Source organism: Schistocerca cancellata, chromosome 2 (assembly GCF_023864275.1).
Source record: "Schistocerca cancellata isolate TAMUIC-IGC-003103 chromosome 2, iqSchCanc2.1, whole genome shotgun sequence".
Classification (NCBI taxonomy): domain Eukaryota; kingdom Metazoa; phylum Arthropoda; class Insecta; order Orthoptera; family Acrididae; genus Schistocerca; species Schistocerca cancellata.
In genome coordinates, this window is record NC_064627.1 from 499,885,042 (window position 1) to 499,903,724 (window position 18,683).

The 18,683-nt window shown below is 38.2% G+C and overlaps 1 protein-coding gene across 3 annotated transcripts in view; it reads left to right on the forward strand.

Moving 5' to 3' along the window:
- Positions 1-18,683, forward strand: part of LOC126162044 (peroxisome biogenesis factor 1) — a 371,455-nt gene that overhangs the window by 236,819 nt on the left and 115,953 nt on the right. For all 3 annotated transcript variants that reach the window (XM_049918280.1, XM_049918281.1, XM_049918282.1), the window contains 2 exons: positions 1,125-1,284; positions 6,861-6,925. In XM_049918280.1, the coding sequence (XP_049774237.1) occupies positions 1,125-1,284; positions 6,861-6,925 (225 nt within the window). The remainder of the gene's footprint in view (positions 1-1,124; positions 1,285-6,860; positions 6,926-18,683) is intronic.

Genomic DNA, 18,683 nt, shown 5'->3' on the forward strand with positions numbered 1-18,683 from the left:
CACCAGTTCTCACCACCATTAATGATACAGGGTAGGTGTGGTTGGTGTTGTTCATGAGCCAATTGATGACAAGCAAGCAGAGGCGCACATTTGGCTACCCACTGATTTTTGTGATTTGGTTTAGAGCATGCGGTACCCATACACCCAATTTTTGAATCCACCACATTGCCTGCAAATGTCCCACAATAGTGGAATGATCACAGTTCATCACATTTGCAAGTTCTCGAGTACACTAATGTGGATAAAAGTGGATGAAAGTGTTTAGACGCTCTTCATCAAAGCCCGAAGGCCTTACATGGAGAGTCACTAATGCCAAAATGATAATTAAAACAAGAAAACAAATTTATTGCCATGCTTTGTACAATGGCATTATCCTCATACATGGTGCAAATGTTCCTGGCTGCCTCCACTGCTATCACCCCTCTATTGAAGTCAGAAATAAGAGTATGTTGGAAATATTCTTATTTCTCCACTTAGCACTACATTTTATAGCATCCAAAACTCAAGCCACTATCTTCAGATGACAGAATGGCAATATGTAAACTCAGTTAGGAGCAGTGAACTACAAATAAAATATGACAATCAATAAATAAATCCATAACAACCAGAGTACCAACATGCAAAACAAAAGTGCTACAAACTTATGCTCCAACTTAATAAAATATGTCTTGATTCATGTGAAGTCTGTATGCGTGGGGATGTAACTATTACATATAACAAGATAACATATTTTGGAAAGATAATGATGAAAGACATATTGAAAAACATATCAAGGGTTATTGTTTAGAAGTAGGAGAATTTTTGGACTTATGTTTATGCAGGGTTCTCCTCTTTTGGTCCCAAGAACTTCCCTGTGAAGTTCAGACCATTGGTAAAACCACATCCTTCATAATGTCATATCACACAGTAGTCATTCTGAGATATGATATTTGGAATAAAATAAAATACGATTGGACACAATGGATTTTGATTCACTACTTTGTCTCCAAGCCAGCATTATCTATTTTACATGGTTTGTGAATGTCTTCTTAATAGAATCTTATGAATATTTATTACATTTGAGCAAACTACTTTTATGCAGGCATGAGAACTCTAAATACAAATATATTTGTTTTTATTTTTAGGAAGATCGTTTATCAATATTAAAAGTTCTCAGCCGGAAAGTTGAACTTTCTGATGATGTGGACCTTTCAAAGATAGCTCAGAAGTCACCAGGCTTTACAGGAGCTGACCTTCAGTCATTACTGTATACAGCACAAATAATGGCACTGGAAGAACAACAAGGTATGATTTTTCACACGAGCATGGTTTATATTTATTCCTGTACCTCAATCAGAATAACAATGTAATTGATAGTCAAATGTGGGGGAGCACCATGAAGGTCCAACACCAGTTACCCCCGGGGTGAAATACTTGAGGATCTCTCATGAACTGAAAAGACATCATCATGCTGAACGTGGATCAAGCTATGTATTCTAGCACCATTACAGGTTCACCTACAGCCATGGACCTCTCGTTCTGCTCACCAAACCTTATGGACACTGCGTAGTGGGGGTGTACGATATCCTTCATAGCAGCCACAACTACCCTATCTGGATCCATCTGAAACATGCTTAGAGGATAATTTGAGAGAACAGGCTGAGATCTTGGCAACAGTTCCTGACAGAGGTGCCAACTCGAATTTTTTTTTTTTTTTTTTTTTTTTTTTTTTTTTTTTTTTTTTTTTTTTTTTTTTTGGGGGGGGGGGGGCAAGAATCATTTTATTAGGTACTACATTTGACAGGTAACTTTGCCTTTCCATTTACATGTTCGACACTCCAAACCAGTCCTATTTGCAGATGACACCAGTGTATTGATTCAAGGTGGAAATAGAAAGGCTCTTAGGCTGTACGCTGAAGTCACAAATGAAAAGATTTCAGCGTGATTTGTGAGGAATAAGCGACTGATTAACCCTTAATATATATATAAAATAAAGAAAAAAACTGCCACTATACAATTCCACACACAGCAAAATTTAAAATCCATTAAAACCAAATATTTCTTTGGAAAACCAAAAAATTAAGTGTCACTGAAACAAAATTGCTTTGTTTACTTACAAGACAATCTGAAATGGAATTCCCACACCACATTCTTAAATTCTAAGCTATCTAAAATGACCTATGCAATGAGAATTATATGGAACAATGCAAGTACTGAAGGAGAGAGGTGTATTATGCACACATACTTTCCCTTTTGAGTTATGACATCATATTCTTGGGAAATACCCTCACAGCATAACAACTTTCAAGAAACAAAAAAAGATTGTGAGGATAATGAAAAATGCAAACAGCTGAAAATCATGCAAACTATGATTGGCTGGCGACTAGCCCCTACCCCTCGGCTCGCTGAAACGTCAATCACAATGTCATTTCAGTCAGAGTATAGGTCAGTAGTGGTACAAAACAAATACATAAATAAAGTTGAAGAAACATACCTTAATTTTTGATGGCAAATGTACTCATCCTCAGATCATTCCTGCATATGAACTCATCACATATGGCATCAAGGTCGAGTTTCATCGATTCATCTCTATGGGCATTGAGAATTGCGATGGCCTTAAGATGATCCTGCCTCATTATAGAACAAAGATATGTTTTCACCCTCCGCAGACAAGAAAACAATCACTCAGTGGTGCAAGACGTTACCGGAATCGTCAGCACTACACGTAACAATTTCACTAGTTCAGGCAGTAGGTCAAACAGGTGCTTTTCCTGTTTTAGGCATTTCACTATGTCATCCAATGAACTAACATTTGCAGAATCACTACTTTGGATAATCTCATGACACAAGCTTCGGTGAAGAAGCAAGCGTTCTTTGTCTATATCTGATTCGTAGAAAGATAAAATATCGAATGAATGTTTGTTATCACCAAGAAGAAATTGTTCAGTTTGATTTACAAACATGAATGATTGAGTTTTGAACCGTGATTCCAAGAAGCTGATGGATGTATCCATTGTTTGATAATACAATATTCTATGTTTGTCACATACTTCAGTGAATGTTTCTACAGATGAATTGATGGCGTCATCGTATTTCTTAGGGGCTTTTCTTCTATGGGGTAATTTTGGAGAATCAACATCCATATCTTGATATTTTGAAGTTCCTTCACCCCAGAATGATTCAAAATTGTTTCTCATAAATTTAATAGAAGTTACAAGAGTGGAAATCATCATATTGGCCTCCTCTAAGTGTAGGGATTTCCTCTGTAGTGCTATGTTTACAGTATCAAAGTGACCAAACAGCTTTACCAAAAGTGATAACATGATAAAGAAATCATATGTCTGCATATTAATCAAAAAGCCGTTTGCTGTGGCCCCAGTGTCTGAATTGTCATTTCTTGAAACATTTAGAAAAAATTCCTGAAGTTCTGTGTAGTTGGACAAAACTGAAGACATTGCCAAGTATCTTATAGCCCACCTTGTAGGACAGAGTGGTTTCAAATTTGTAGAGGCATCTGCCTTCAGGTGAGCAAAAAGATCTAATCTTTTAGGTGAATCTCTCACAAAATGTATTAAGTTCTTCGTAACATTCAGTGCATTTCGACATTCTGGAAGATTTAAACAGTGTGCAAGGCAGTGCACGAACATAGATCTCTTCTCCATTTCCATAAACTTTGCCTGGACACCATTATATAATCCAGTCATGTTAGCTGAACCATCAAAGCATTGACCCCTACAATTAGATATAGGCAAATCAAATCATCTTAAAATGTCAATAATAATATCAAACAGAGCCTTAGCTGTGGTACTTTGTATTGAGTATAGCCCTAAAAACATTCTTCTATCTCTAGCAAAGCATCAACAAATCTTATACAGATACTAAATTGCTCTTTGGTGGCTATGTCTGTTGTTTCATCTGCTATTATTGCAAAATACTCTGCACTCTTGATATCCTCCAATAATTTTGTAAGAAGTGTATGACTTAAAATGGCCAAAATTTCATTTTGCGCATCATGGGATGTCCATTTGTAAGTTTCTCACTGTAGCCATATTAAAAGTAGCTGGTTATCTTCACATCGAAGGCATAATAAATTGTCAAAGTTACTTGTTTCATTAGTATGCCCACATATTGCAGCCCCTGCACTGCTAAATAACGGAGGGAAGATATGATTTTTAGTAAACAAGCTCAGTTTTCTTTCATTTGTGTCAGTTGTTTTTGGAAATCTGGCTAAATACATTGACATTCGATTTTAAGGATTTGAATTTCAGTACAGCTCCTCTGTGGCAGCCCAATGATTCATGCGCTTTCAACTTTTCTACTCCTTTCTTTCAGTTCGAAAAACCAGTTTCCATGAAAGTTTTTTCCATTTTGTGAGAAAACTGAAAACGTTTTCCTTCAAACATTTGTCTGCAAAATTTGCAAAAAATAACATCTTTTACCTTATTGTAATCAATCCATACAAATTGCTGTTTCCAAGAGGGCTGATAACAGTTGTTTTTTTCTGGGAACAGTGTTTTTTGTCACCCCCACAGCTCCGTCACTATCTGTGTCTTTGTTGTCACTCACAGCACCACTAACACTGGGTCTATTTTCACCATCGCTAACACTTGCCACATTGCCACATTTCTTCCTAATTATAAACTTGTCCATTTCAAACTGGACAGGAAGGGACGAAAGATTAACTACTGAACTGAGTCACAGTAAGACTAACTGACCACTGGCGATGCCCAGCTCCAGAATATTTACATTCACTGCCAACATTAGCTGTGGCCTGTGTAACAGTACTGTGCACCTAACATGAAGTAGCCATGTAACAATAGTGTTGATTATTGTCAGGGCCGGCTCTAGGGAGGGGGCGGGGGTGAACCGTACCATTGCCCGGGGTGGCAGATTTCTGAGGGCGGCAAATCCATCTTGCGTAAATGAAGGTATGTGAGAATAAATTGGAAATACAAATTATTTATAAAATCAAGGGTCTTATTGAAAATTATCTATGGTACAGAAACAGTGTGCTCCGATTTATGAAAGAAACGTTTCCTCCAACAAAAATGGCTTAAAATGTATTGCACTGTAAACGTATCACTGACTGCTGCTTTGATCTTAAAGACATATTCACAACAAAGAGATGAATGATTGTGATATGTGAAAATAAGGTGTCATGTATGAAATATATTGTGGGAAAAGATGACTATGTTGGAAAAGGAAGGGGGGGGGGGGGGGCACTTGACATGTTTGCGCAGGGCGGCAAAATCCCTGGAGCTTGTCCTGATTTGTGTGGTGTTGCACCTAGTGATTGTGAATAGAATTTACAAAAATGAATGAAGAGTCTTTAACGTTACCTAGTCCTTCTAGCTATCGCCATAAAATTCGGTGTCACTTTTGGTCATTAGTTCCTTTTACAAGCTGCCAGCAGGCTGCTGTGGGAGGAAGTGGACCTCGTCCTAGCAACCAAAGCACTGCGAGCTCATGGTGAGCTTTTGTTCCCCCCATACCTCCGTACAGTAAAAGTGTGCGAATAGTACAGATGCAGGGGACAAACCGTGTCACGACAGTTCATCATATGTAGGGGGGGGGGGGGGGCACAAAGTACCGTGCCCACCCTCAAAATGGCGCCACTGGTTCCTGAACTCCATCAATAGGTCCACTCATGCAAGCAAAGTGTGGGATGCCAATAGGAAGAATTCCCTGGCAGAACTCATGACTGCCGATAGCAGAGAGACATTGCTCAGACAATGGCTGAATCCTGTAGGACCTTATGGCCAATTCTTGTCATGATTCAGCTTTCTGTCATAATCATATAGCACAGGAGAGGGTTGGTCTTGATCTCTGTTCCATCAACATGGAGGAATACTAACAGTGTTTCTCTCTGTGGGAGCTGGATCCAGCATTGTCAGTAGCTCATAATAGTGTGTCTGGTTATGACCTGATAACAAACACATGCTGGAACAGTAAACCTTGCAGTCAAAGAAGGTCCTCCTTCAGATTTTTAATGAAATTTGGGTGACAGGAATATGTCCTGCCTCATGGAAAGAACCCATTTCACTCTGTATTTTAAAACCAGGGAAGGATTGGACTAACCCTTGTAGTAATTGTAGCATTAGTCTCACAAGCTGCATAAGAAAGACACTGGAGTGCATGGTTAACCAAACCTAGTGTAGGTTGTTAAAACCTCATTGCAGCTAAGTCACTGTAGTTACAGAAAATCATCAAAATGTACCTCTTTCATTAATATTATTGCAGTACTGTGTATCCTTTGGAACAGCAATTAGTGCAGCAGCATCTGCATGTACTAGAAGTACACAACATGGATGTTCTTGTGGGATCAATAACAACAATAAAAACTTGTGCACTGATACAGTGAATAAAAGCAATTTATTTCACATTCGTGCAAGGAACATACAATTGTAAACAATTCAAAACCTACATGGAAGATCAAAGAGAACTAAACAAAAGCAAACAGAGTCAAAGATGTCACAGTAGTCTCACTCAGCAATTGTGTTGAGTTCTCTGACATTTTGAATCACATTCTAATTTTAGAAGCTGTGAAATACAAAACTGCAGATAATAATGATGAACTGTATGAATTGCTAACAACAAACACAAAGCATGTAACGGACATTACTTAACTCTTACAGCCAACCCCCCCCCCCCCCCCCCCCTCCATTCCTACTCCTTCCCAACTCCAGGTATTTCTTCTTACATTTAGCTTTTAAGTACAATTCATACAAATTTAGTCTTAATTTTTACTACCATTCACATTTGTATAAATTTATCACTTGATGCCTTTTTTGGATTATTAGAGAAAGCATAGTCTTCTTGGTTCTCATATTTTGTGCTTGTTAAGTTTTCTGTTCATATTAATCAGGCTATTAATCTTACAGGCTTAACGGAAACTGTAGTTGACTTACGTGAATCACTTAGTGTTCCTGTGACTCAGAAATTGGAGGTATGTATGATCTGTATTTTGTATGTTTCAGTTGCCTTATTCTGTGCTTGTGACTGCCATGTAATTCTTGTATGTGTAATGGGTGGAAATGAAGATTTGGCAGTTGTCTATTAAAACATATCACTTATGAAAATGTCATAACTTTATTAATAATGATTTTTTTGAGACATTAATATCATTTTTGTTTTACATATCATTTATACTCCATTTGCTGTGTAAAAAATTTGCTAAGTTTCCTCTCTGAAAGTAGGATGTATTTTTTTTATCTCTAATATAGTGAAACCTATCGCTGTGTCTGTTCGGTTGTTCCTGTGACCTGCTATACTTTTTCCTTGTTGTAAATTAGCGATTTTGGTTCACAGATTGCTTGTATCATGTGGTGTGACATTAAACATGCCAATGCTATAGAGCAGATGAGTCAAACTTAATTGCAGAAGTAGCAATGAAATGATCAAGCTGGTCAGCACTGAATAACTACAGCAATTGGACATAACTATTTGAAAATGATTCCTTAAAATGACACACACACACACACACACACACACACACACACACACACACACACACACACATACAAAATGACAATTGTGCATGTGTGGCCTGTCACTTGTAGGTGAATTATGGGTGGCATGTAGACTTGTCTAAATGATCAGAAGCTCTGACTAGCATTAAGATTTGTTCTGGATTTTATTTAATTTTCTTACTTACTTAACCTGATCTCTGTGTCCTCAGAGTCTTTCGCGATGGCATACATGAATAAAATGTTCTCAGTTGTCAAGCCACATCAGCTTGAATAAAATCCTCGATCTTTCGATGACCATCTCCACCATTGTCGTCAGGAGTTCACTGACTGCTGGGGCTGCTATGGTTTCTCGCTTATATAGGCATGATGACATCATCAGCAGCCAATCAGATAAACCCAATGTGGCGCCTGTGCTTAAGTCGACCAGGGCAGCTAGGGGAGCTATTGCTCATGGCAGCATTGGTGATGTCAGGTGGCGCCAGGGGCAGGCACCATTTTTGAAACTGCTGCTCCTGCGTCGCGCCTCTGTCTTTGCTTTCTTTCGATGTCCAACGCCCACCCTGCTGAGTGTGTACCCCTGGTCTCTGTTGAAATTGTTGTTGTTTAAATGAATCTCAGCCACTTCCTTTATAACAGAGTCCCAATATGCAGATGCATGAGCCAACACGTTTGTATCTTCGAACTGTATTTTATGTCTGTTTTCTAGGCAATGCTTTGCTATGGCTGACTTTTCAAGCTCCCTTTCTTTTATATAGCGCTTGTACTCAGTACAACGCTCTGCAACTGTGCAAATTATTTGTCTGATATACATGCTGCCACGTTCCCAGGGTACACCATACATGCTGGACTCTCGATGAGCAATGTCATCTTTAACAGGGCGCAACATATCTCGTACCTTGGGGGCCGGCCGGAACACTGGTCTTAGCCCATGTTTCTGCAACAGGTGTCCTGACTTGCTGCTAGTGGCTCCACAGTATGGCAGGAATGCAGTCCGTTTGGCCTCTTCCACTGATTCATGAGGTGTCTTTTGTCGGCAGCCCTTGAAAGTGTTTGCGATGTCTCTTTTGCTGAATCAATTTTCCCTGACAACACATACTAAGTTCTGCAGTTCAGACTGTAGGTGGTCATCATCAGAGATAGTCTTGGCTCTATGAACTGCTTTCTTGTGTACAGAGTGGTGGAAACTATTGGTGTTCAAGTATCGATCAGTGTGTTTTGGTTTCCAGTACACTGAATGACCAAGCTAGCCTCCTGCCTTCCGCTCAACCAAAACATCCAAGAATGGTAGCTTGTCATGCTTCTCCATCTCGACAGTAAATTTAATTTGGGGGTGGACACCATTCATGTGATTGGCAAACTGCTGTAGTGTATCTTCACCATGAGGCCATATCAGGAATGTGTCATCAACGTGTCATAGAAAGCGTGTCATCAATGTATCGTAGAATGCAAGATGGCCATAATGTCACAGTTTGAAAAGCCTGCTCCTCAAAGTGCTCCATGAAGAAATTTATGACTGCTGGAGACAGTGGTGATCCCATGGCTGTGCCGTCCGTCATCTCATAATATTCATCACAGTACAAAAAGTACATTGTCATTAGAATGTGACGGAACAACTTAATGACTCCAGATGGAAAATGTTGGGCCAAAAGATCCAGCGTATCTTGTATTGGCACCCTTTCAAAAAGTGACACAACGTCCAGGCTAACCATTAGGTCATTTGGGTCTGTCTTCATTCTCTTGAGTGCCTCAACAAATTTCTGCGAGTTGACAACATGGTGTTCACAATTTCCCAATTTTGGTGCTAATAATCCTGCCAGATGTTAAGCAAATGTGTAGGTGGGCGAACGGATTGCACTAACAATGGGGCTCAAAGGAACACTTTCCTTGTGTATCTTTGGTAATCCATAAGCCTGGGAGGTCTGGTGGCACGAGGTGTTAATTTCTTCACCACTTCATCTGGTAAACCAGATGTCACTGGTGCTGCCACGGGCAATAGCTCCGCTAGTTGCCCGGGTCGACTTACGCGCGCGCACACCTCATTCGGTCTATCTGATTGGCTGCTGATGATGTCATCGTGCCTATATAAGCGAGAAAGCGTAGCTGCCCCTGCAGTCAGTGAACTCCTGATGATGATGGTGGAGATGGTTGTCGAAAGCTCGAGGATTTTATTCGAATTGACGCGGCTTGAAAACCGAGAATGTTTTATTCATTTAACCTTATCTCATTAGTGCCATCAGGCCCGGACCAGGATTTCACACATACAGTATCTTCATTATATCATAGTTACCTAAGAAATAAGAATTGTAATATGAAAAATAGTATTAAAATGGTTTATGTGTCTATAGTGACAAAGTGAGACAATAATACTGACTACGAGCTAATAAGTTAACACTGGCAGCACTGCTATTACTGCTACTGCTACTACTACTACTACTACTACTACTACTACTAATACTAATAATAATAATAATAATAATAATAATAATAATAATAATGTCAGATATAAAAAGAATTTATGGGTGTGCAAAATAGATATTTTCTGACATAGCGAGTTCCAGGGAAAGGAAATTTAAGGAGATTCCACCAGCTAAGATAACTGGGAAATGAGGACGATCTGGTTGGAAAGGAGGATGGGCAAGGGTAATGAGTGTGTTATACTCATTATGTTGCTGTAGTAGATATGTCATTAACTCTCTTCTGAAATTTAAGATGTTATTCTGTTCTCTAATATAATGTCGGAGGTCATCCCACAATCAGGTTCGTGCTACTGAGAAGGACTTTGAGAAAGTCGCTGAATGATAAAGTGAGGCAGAAAGGATTTTGCTTTGATGGGAAAGAATGTTTCTGCCATGTTGTTCATATGAGTGGTAACATTGTGGAGAGCTATGGAGGACAGTGTATGTTGATTAGCAAGTGGAGAAGACAGAGTGTACGGAAATCTTCACAATTTTCTGCACACAGCCAGAATGGCTGTGCATGTGGTGGTGAAATATGATCAAAGAGTCAAACATGAGAGATATAATGAACATAGGTATACATAACCATTTTGAGGTGCTGTGAGCTTTCCTGAGAAAGACTGCATGGGATAACATTACTGTAATCAATAATTGGAAGTGTTTGTAAAAGTTTCTTTTTCAGGTCATGTGGGAAGAGGTTTTTATATTTTCACAGGGTACTGCTGCCTTCTTGCACATTGCAGTTATATGCTCAGTTCAGTTTAGATTTTCATCTGTTATTACTTCTGGACTCTCTGGTAAGGAAGAGAAGCTGGCATTTGTCCCATTTAGGGTTAAATATGGTAGGGAGTCCTGATACTTTGGGCTAATTAGCCTGCACTAATCAACCAGTATCCTGTACCCATTTTGATAATGCACACAGTTCGGTACTGAGAATCTTGATAGCTGTCTTAAGGTTTATTGGTTTTGTTCTTATGTACAACTGGAGGTCTTCAAGGTACATGTGATATTTGCAGTAGACAATTCGTATCACACTTTATTGACATACGATGAAAATAGAGTAGGACCTAACCAAACCCTAGAGGACACCTGTTACTACCTGCCTACATTGTGGCTTCATGCTGCTGGACATGAAGCAGTGCTGGTGAGACATCAGGTATGAGCGAAACCATTGCGCTGCACTTTGAGAGAAATTTAGGCTGCAAAGCTCAGCAAGTAAAATGTCAAAGTTGACAGTGTCATAGACTTTGCTGAAGTCTAAGAAGTGAATGATAATTGTCTCTTGTGCATCCATGGCAAGCTTGAGGTCATTGTTACCCTTATTAAGGTCGATGTGCTGCGATGTTGACAGAAAAGTGAGTGGAATTCACCTAGTAGGTTGTTTGTAGTTATGTAGTTTGTTAACTGGTCATGGACTGTGTGTTTTAATGCCTTGGACAGTGCAGGAAGAATGCAAATAGGTTGCTAATCAGAGGGTGTAGTGTAACAACGTAAGTTTTGTATAAATGATTTTCTTTTGACATATGACCATGTGCAGATTTTGTCACCAACGTCAGTTACAAAACACTTCAAAATTATTTAAACTCTTTTTTAAGTTATCTCTGAATGGTTCTTGAACGAAACTGTAATTAAAACATCATCCCTTGAGTCGTGTGCGCAGAATTACATCACTCAGTCCAATTGGTTTGCGCAAACTTTTTTCAATTTAGATGTCGTTTGTTTCTTCTCAGAATTAATATTAATGCAAGTTATCTGCTTTAATAAATATTAAAGCCACATGGAATAAACTTTTAAGACTCAAACTCGTGATGAATTTTGTCAAAAATTAATAATCTTGTCAAATAAATCAGTAATCCTTCTTCCTTAATATAATTCTCCATAAATAAATTCTCGGAACACGAATTTAAACTTTTGTAGTATACACTAGTTTATTATCTTCATATATACTACATATAGACGTGAACCTGAGCCTTGACAAGATAGAACTGAACATTTACAACATGATTAAACTTTCTATGACGTCATTGTTGTAGAAACATTACAAATTCTTATTTTTTCAGTTTTTAGAAGCACGACGCAACAACTCAGTTTCAGGATCTTCTGTTGCTCTTTGGCTGTCGACCCGTGACATATACTGGCCAGCAATTTTCTCTCTGGTCCCGGCTGTGAAGATGCTGTCTCCGTTCGTTGCACCGCCCTCTCCGTACATGAAACATAAAAATAAATACAAAACTTTAGATAACTTACAAACATTACAAATATTACAAAATACTTAAACAAAACACTAAATTAAACTTATATTTACCTGAAAACTGGGCTGACACTGGTGGATGGATGACACTTCAATTTCGCGTCCCACTACAAGGGTGGTGTGGCAACATACTTTTTAGGTAGTAGCTCAACTAGCCCCTGTTTCCAGCCTCAGGGAAAACACTTGTGGTTAAGGAGTGGTTGAAAATATCTGTTATAGTGGGCAGTAGTGGGTCAGTAATAAGCATCATCATTTGGACTGTGGTGCTACCATGGCCAATAGATGCCGATGTGAATAGCATGATGGCTTTTTTGATGGCATTTCAAGTAATATGCTTTAGATAGAATTTTTAATGGCTACAGCTATTTACGCCGATGAAGTAATCAATGAGTCCCCACTTCATTTGTGGATGTAGTTACTGTGAAGTACCGGTTCAGTTCTTTGGCTGCAGCTTTTACTTTGCCTATACGAAGACCATGCAGGTTGTTCAGTAGGATGGATGGTCTATTTCTGTTGTCAGTTAATGTGTGGGCAAGCCTGAGTCTGGAATTTCTCACAGCTTGACTGCATTTTCAGGCATAGGGCACAGTTTGTATATGTGATCTCTGAGCTTCGTGAGCTGTTTTAATTCTTCTGTGAACCAAGGTACAGGTTTCCTTCTTACCTTTCTAGTCTTTGGGGGACATATTTGTCACATAATTGAGTAAATTTATTAGTAAATCCATGAAGTTTTTCATTTAGGTTTGAGAAGGGAATAGATGATGTTCCCAAAACTATTTCTTGCACCTCAGTTGCAAGTTCACATAAATTACTGCATTTAAAGTCTCAGTATGCAGTCAGTTGTGGTTTCTTTCAGGGACATTCTAGCAAGTACATCATGAAAATTGTGTCATGAGCAGACATGCCAGGTGCAGAGCCTTGAGAGGCATGAATTTAGTCTTTGGAGATTTCATTGCAATGTATCTACGAGAATGTGACTACTGTTTGCTTGATGGGTAGGAGCAACCTGAAGTAGCAACATGTTTTTAAAATAAGCATCCACTTAAATTTTACATGGAAGGACTATTGTCTAGAAAATATATGTTAGTTATACCATGTATAATTATGTACTCATATATGAATTCGAGACACGAAACAGCAGTTTCGAAGCAGGCGGACCTGCTACTTTAAGAAGTTTGTAGAGGACACTGTCAGGCAATTTCTGTTAAGGTTTTTGATCTCTATGAATGTATATTCCACTTGTTTATCTTCATTATTGTTGGATGTGTGTAGCACAGTAGGTGATAAATCATAGGGTCTGTACACCCCTACTACTCTGCCCTCTTATCTGTTACCTCAGTCATATCTTGGTGTTATTACAGATTCTTTAATAATTTGATTTTATCCTTTGTAGATGGTTGAAAAATTCTGGTTAACTGTAAAACAATGGTTTTCATTTCTCATCAAAATATATATTGTTGCCATCATGATTTTTATTGGTTTAATGTGTCTTATGTTCAACATTTTGTGAGATGGAAGTACCATTCTAAAGGACATTTTAGAAAAAAGTTACATTAGAGTCTTATAGCCTTACAGATTTTCATCACACAATGCCAAACCACTAAATTATTTTTTATCGAAGTCCCAAATTCAAATTTCTTGTAAGTGACTTGATTTGAAAGCACTTTAAAAATTTGCCTCTTTTTTTTTCCTCTTGCTGTCAGAGCAGTGCAACCACAGTTGAAATGTAAGAATAGTGTCTATGTCCTTTATTCACAACTGTACAGTAAATGAAATGTAATATGTAAAATTCCTGTGGGTCCAGCTGGATAGTTATAAAAATGGAGTTAGTTAGTTACTCTCATCAGTTACTCAAAAGGACAGTCACAATCACATTATTTATTTTGCCGCCAACCAGTTTTAACCCGCGATGGGGTCATCTTCAGGGTAATTTACACCATTTGGTCGCCCGTTGGAGTCGTCACCCCGCCAAAGTATAGTTACCGACCGTGCACAGGCAGGGTGATGACTCCAGCAAGTGACCACATGGTGTAAATTGCCCTGAAGATGACCCTATCGCGGGTTGAAACCGGTTGGTGGCAAAATAAATAATGCAATTGTGACTGTCATTTTGAATAATTGATTATAAGTAAATTAATTGCTGTTTATCTCCGTCATACAACTATGCTGTCTTAAAAAAAAGTTACTTTCATGTTCCAGGATCATTTTGCATGATAAATCTTCATGATATGGAATGAGTCATTTTACATTCATATTGCAAATTAATTTGTACATCTGTTTGTACTCTAAACATCACCATATATTTTTTCCCCCAAAATGCAAACAAGATATACAGATTGAGTTAGTAATTCCTACCCACCACCTTTTACACATTTCAAATATAGAAATTCTTCTATGGAATAGGAGGAGTTGTGAAGGAGAAACTACTTCAATTTATTTTTAAATTTTACCTTGCTGTCTGTTAGACATTTTATATCACGTGGTTAGTGGTCAAAATTTTTTGTTGCAGCATTGTTCACCCCTTTCTGTGCTAAAGACAACTTCAATGTTGCGTAATGAATGTCATTTTTCCTTCTTGTATTGTAATTATGTACTTCATTGTCCCTTTTGAACTGTAGTGGATTATTTACAACAAACTTTATGAGGGAATAAATATACTGTTAAGCAGTAGTCAGAATGCCCAACTCCTTAAACAGATGTCTACAAGATGATTGTGATTGACAACCACGTATTATTCTTACAGCATGTTTTTGAGCAATGAAGACCTTCTTTCTTAAAGATGAGTTAGCCCAGAATATTGTTCCATATGACATTACTGAATGAAAATAAACGAAATATGTCAACTTACTGATTACTCTCTACTCAAAATTTGCTATGACTCTAAGTGCAAATGTGGCTAACTAAGTTGTTTGAGGAGTTCAAAAATGTGCTTTTTCAATTCTCACACTTATCACTGGTGGTGTACCCCTAGAGGTTCAGAACTGAATATGATGTGTCTTTGTGAAATTCAGGGTGAGACCATTCACAGAAAACTAGTCAATGATACTTTTGAGAACTTTATTCACCATTCCTTCCATTACTGTCTGTATACTGGGAGTGATTACAATACTGGTATCATCTGCAGGAAGTACTAATTCTGCTTGTTGTACATTAGATGGTAGATCATTTATATATATGGGAAACACTAGTGGACCTAAGATTGAGCACTGGGGAACCCCATGTGTGATTTCTCCCCAGTAAGAATTATATCTCTGGATTCTGTTGGTTGAATTACTACCAAGTACAACTGTCTGCATCTTTTGGTTGGATATGACATGATCCATTAGTTGGTTATACCACCAATCCCATAAAACTTCAATTTATCTAGGAGTATACTATGATTCACACAATCAAATGCCTCAGGTAGGTCACAGAAAATACCTACCAGTGCAATTTTGTCATTTAATGATTGTAGTATCTGGTGTGTGAACCTGTAAATGGCATTCTCAGTAGAGCAACCCATCTGAAACCCAAACTGTGATTTGCTAAGAATATTATTGTTGCCAAGGTGAGATACTGTAGTTGAATACATCACCTTCTCAAAAAGTTTGGAAAATGTTGTCAGCAGTGAAGTAGGTCGGTAGTTACTGATGTGTCTCTTATCACCTTTCTTAAAGAGGGGTTTAACAACGGCATATTTTAGTCTCTCTGGAAAAGTGCCCTGAGTTAGTGATGCATTATATATTTTGGACAATACTTTACTTATTCTGTGGGAACAAATATTCAGTACTCTATTGGAAACTCCATTAAAACCAGAAGAGCTTTTATTCTTGAGAGAATGTATGACTCTCTTAATTTCAGAAGTAGAAGTTAGTGGTACATTCATATGATGTAATTTTATGAGAGCTACTTCTTCAACATAGTGCTGTGATCGTTCTCTTGAACTGTTGGTCCCTATGCTTTCTATTATGTTTAAGAAATGATTGTAAAATACATTTGCTACCTGTGACTCATAATTTATAATCCTTCCATTCAATTCAACAGTATTGTTATCCTCTTCTGTGCTTGGTTGTCCTGTCTCTTGCTTCACTTTATCACATATTGCCTTAATTCTGTTGTTAAATGTACTGATTTGTGACATTATGTGCATGTTTCTTGATTTTTTAATAACCCTTCTTGGTAATTTTGAGTAGTTTTTGTAGTGCACAACTACCGCAGGGTCTCTGCGTGTTCTTGCCAAAAGATACATTTCCCTTTTCCTTTCACAAGATACTTTAATCCCCTTAGTGATCCATGTTTTTTTGCATGGCTGTTTAATGTCCCTTCTGATTAGCTTGTGCAGAAAGCTGTTTTCAAATACTGATATGAATTTATTGTGGAATAGATTAAATTTTATATTGGCATTTGGTTCTTTATAAATTTCATCCCAGTTTGTTTCTTGTAAACTACTCGTAAAAACATTTTCCCTGTAGTCTTTAATGATTCTGACTGACTTCCACTGAGGTGTATCCACACTGTAAGGCACTATTGTCATTTATCCTGACTGACGGTGCATCATTATCAGAGAGAGCATTTGTTACTGGATAGACAGTTATTTTCTTGCTTTGTGCCTCACCAAAGAAAACATTATCAATTAGGTACTTACTTTCTTTATAAACCCTTGATGGAAAGTTAACTACTGAGAGCAAATTATAGGATCCAAATAAGATTTCCAGATCATTTTTCCTGTCAGAATCCTTTAGGAAATCTGCATTGAAGTTACCACAGAGTATTAACTGCTTGCTGATGTCTGACAGAGAGCACAGGAAGGGATCCAGGCTCCTCATAAATAATTCAAAATTTCCCAGCGGGGATCTATATACTATACTATTACAATTAAAGTGAACAGTTTTTCAGCATTTATTCACTAGCACACACTTCTATGTGCTAATCACTACAAAATGTACTTGTGTCAGTGCTTTTGAACTTGTGTTCTGTCTTAATATATGCAACATCTCCTCCTTTTCCCATATTAGTTGTGGATGAGTAAGCTGTTAGACTGTGATCTTGTATATGTAACTAATCTAACCCTGTGGTTATGTGGTGCTCAGACAGGCACAGAATGTCTATCTTTTCCTCTAAATTTTGCAAGCAGGCAAGAAGCTCTTCTATCTTATTAGTCAATCCTCTAATATTTTGGTGGAATAAGTTAACCTTACTTTTCTGTACATTCTTATGGAGCTCTTCTGTTCTAGTGACTTCTTTCAAAATAGAAACTCGATTCTAACCTAAAAAAGGTGCCACCCCCTGACCTCCTAGATAAATTAAGAAACTTAATTCAGTGTTTTTTTCAATTAGGAATGTATCTAATTGTCTAAAGGCTTAGTTTGCATCTTGGTGCAGCCTCATTAAGGATTTTGGGATTCCTGTATGCAGTTCCCAGTACATTTACTCCTCAGTGGTGCTTGTTGCTGCGGAACTGCAAGTTTCATGTCACAAAAATAATTTTCATGTACACTTTGCCTCCTTGTCTGGGGTTCAGAATGAATTAATATACTGAAGTGAAAAGTTCTTCAGCAGCCACTGTCTAACATAATTACAGGACTGGGAAATCCATGCAATTCAAAAGACATTGGAAATATAACTAATTAGTAAATTCAACAAATAAATTTGGTATTTATATTTAGGGACTGAAAATTCTTGGTAATTAAATGAAACAGTGGAAAGGCCAGGTTGGAATATCAACAATATTATAAAAAGGATATATTGCTTCTCATCATAAAGATGATATGTTTAGTTGCAAACAGGCATTACGAAAAGACTACCCAAGGACTTTTGACCAAAGCCTTCTTCTGAAAAGAAACACACACACATACACACACACACACAAATACAGAGAAACAGGAACTGTCTGTGACATGCCTTGCTCAGGCCGCCCAAGGGCTACTACTGCACACACACATGACTGCTGTCTCTGGTCGCTCGGGTCAGAATGGCTTCAGCCGAACACTTTTGTATACAATCTTTCCATCATGCCAGTCCGCAACTTAACATGACATCTTTAAGTGAGTAGCCATCTATCCTTTTCATGATATTGTTGTTAGTTAAATGACATGTATAACACTGTACATTTTGAAGTTACTTGACAGATAGTAATGTATTGCAAACAAATTGCTGTTGTTACAGAAAGTTAACTGTTGAAACTTCCTGGTGGATTAAAACGGTGTGCCAGATGGAGACTCGAACTTGGGACCTTTGCCTTTCGCGGACAAGTGCTGTACCATCTGACCTACCCAAGCACAACTCACAACCCATCCTCACAGCTTCAATTCTGCCAGTACCTTGTCTCCTACCTTCCAAACTTCACAGAAGCTCTTCTGCGAATGTTTCGGAACTAGCACTACTGGAAGAAAGGATATTTCAGCGACATGGCCTAACCACAGCCTGGGGGATGTTTCCAGAATGAGATTTTCACTCTGCAGCAGAGTGTGCGTTTATGTGAAACTTCCTGGCAGATTAAAACTGTGTGCTGGACCAAGACTCGAAATCGGGACCTTTGCTTTTCGTGGG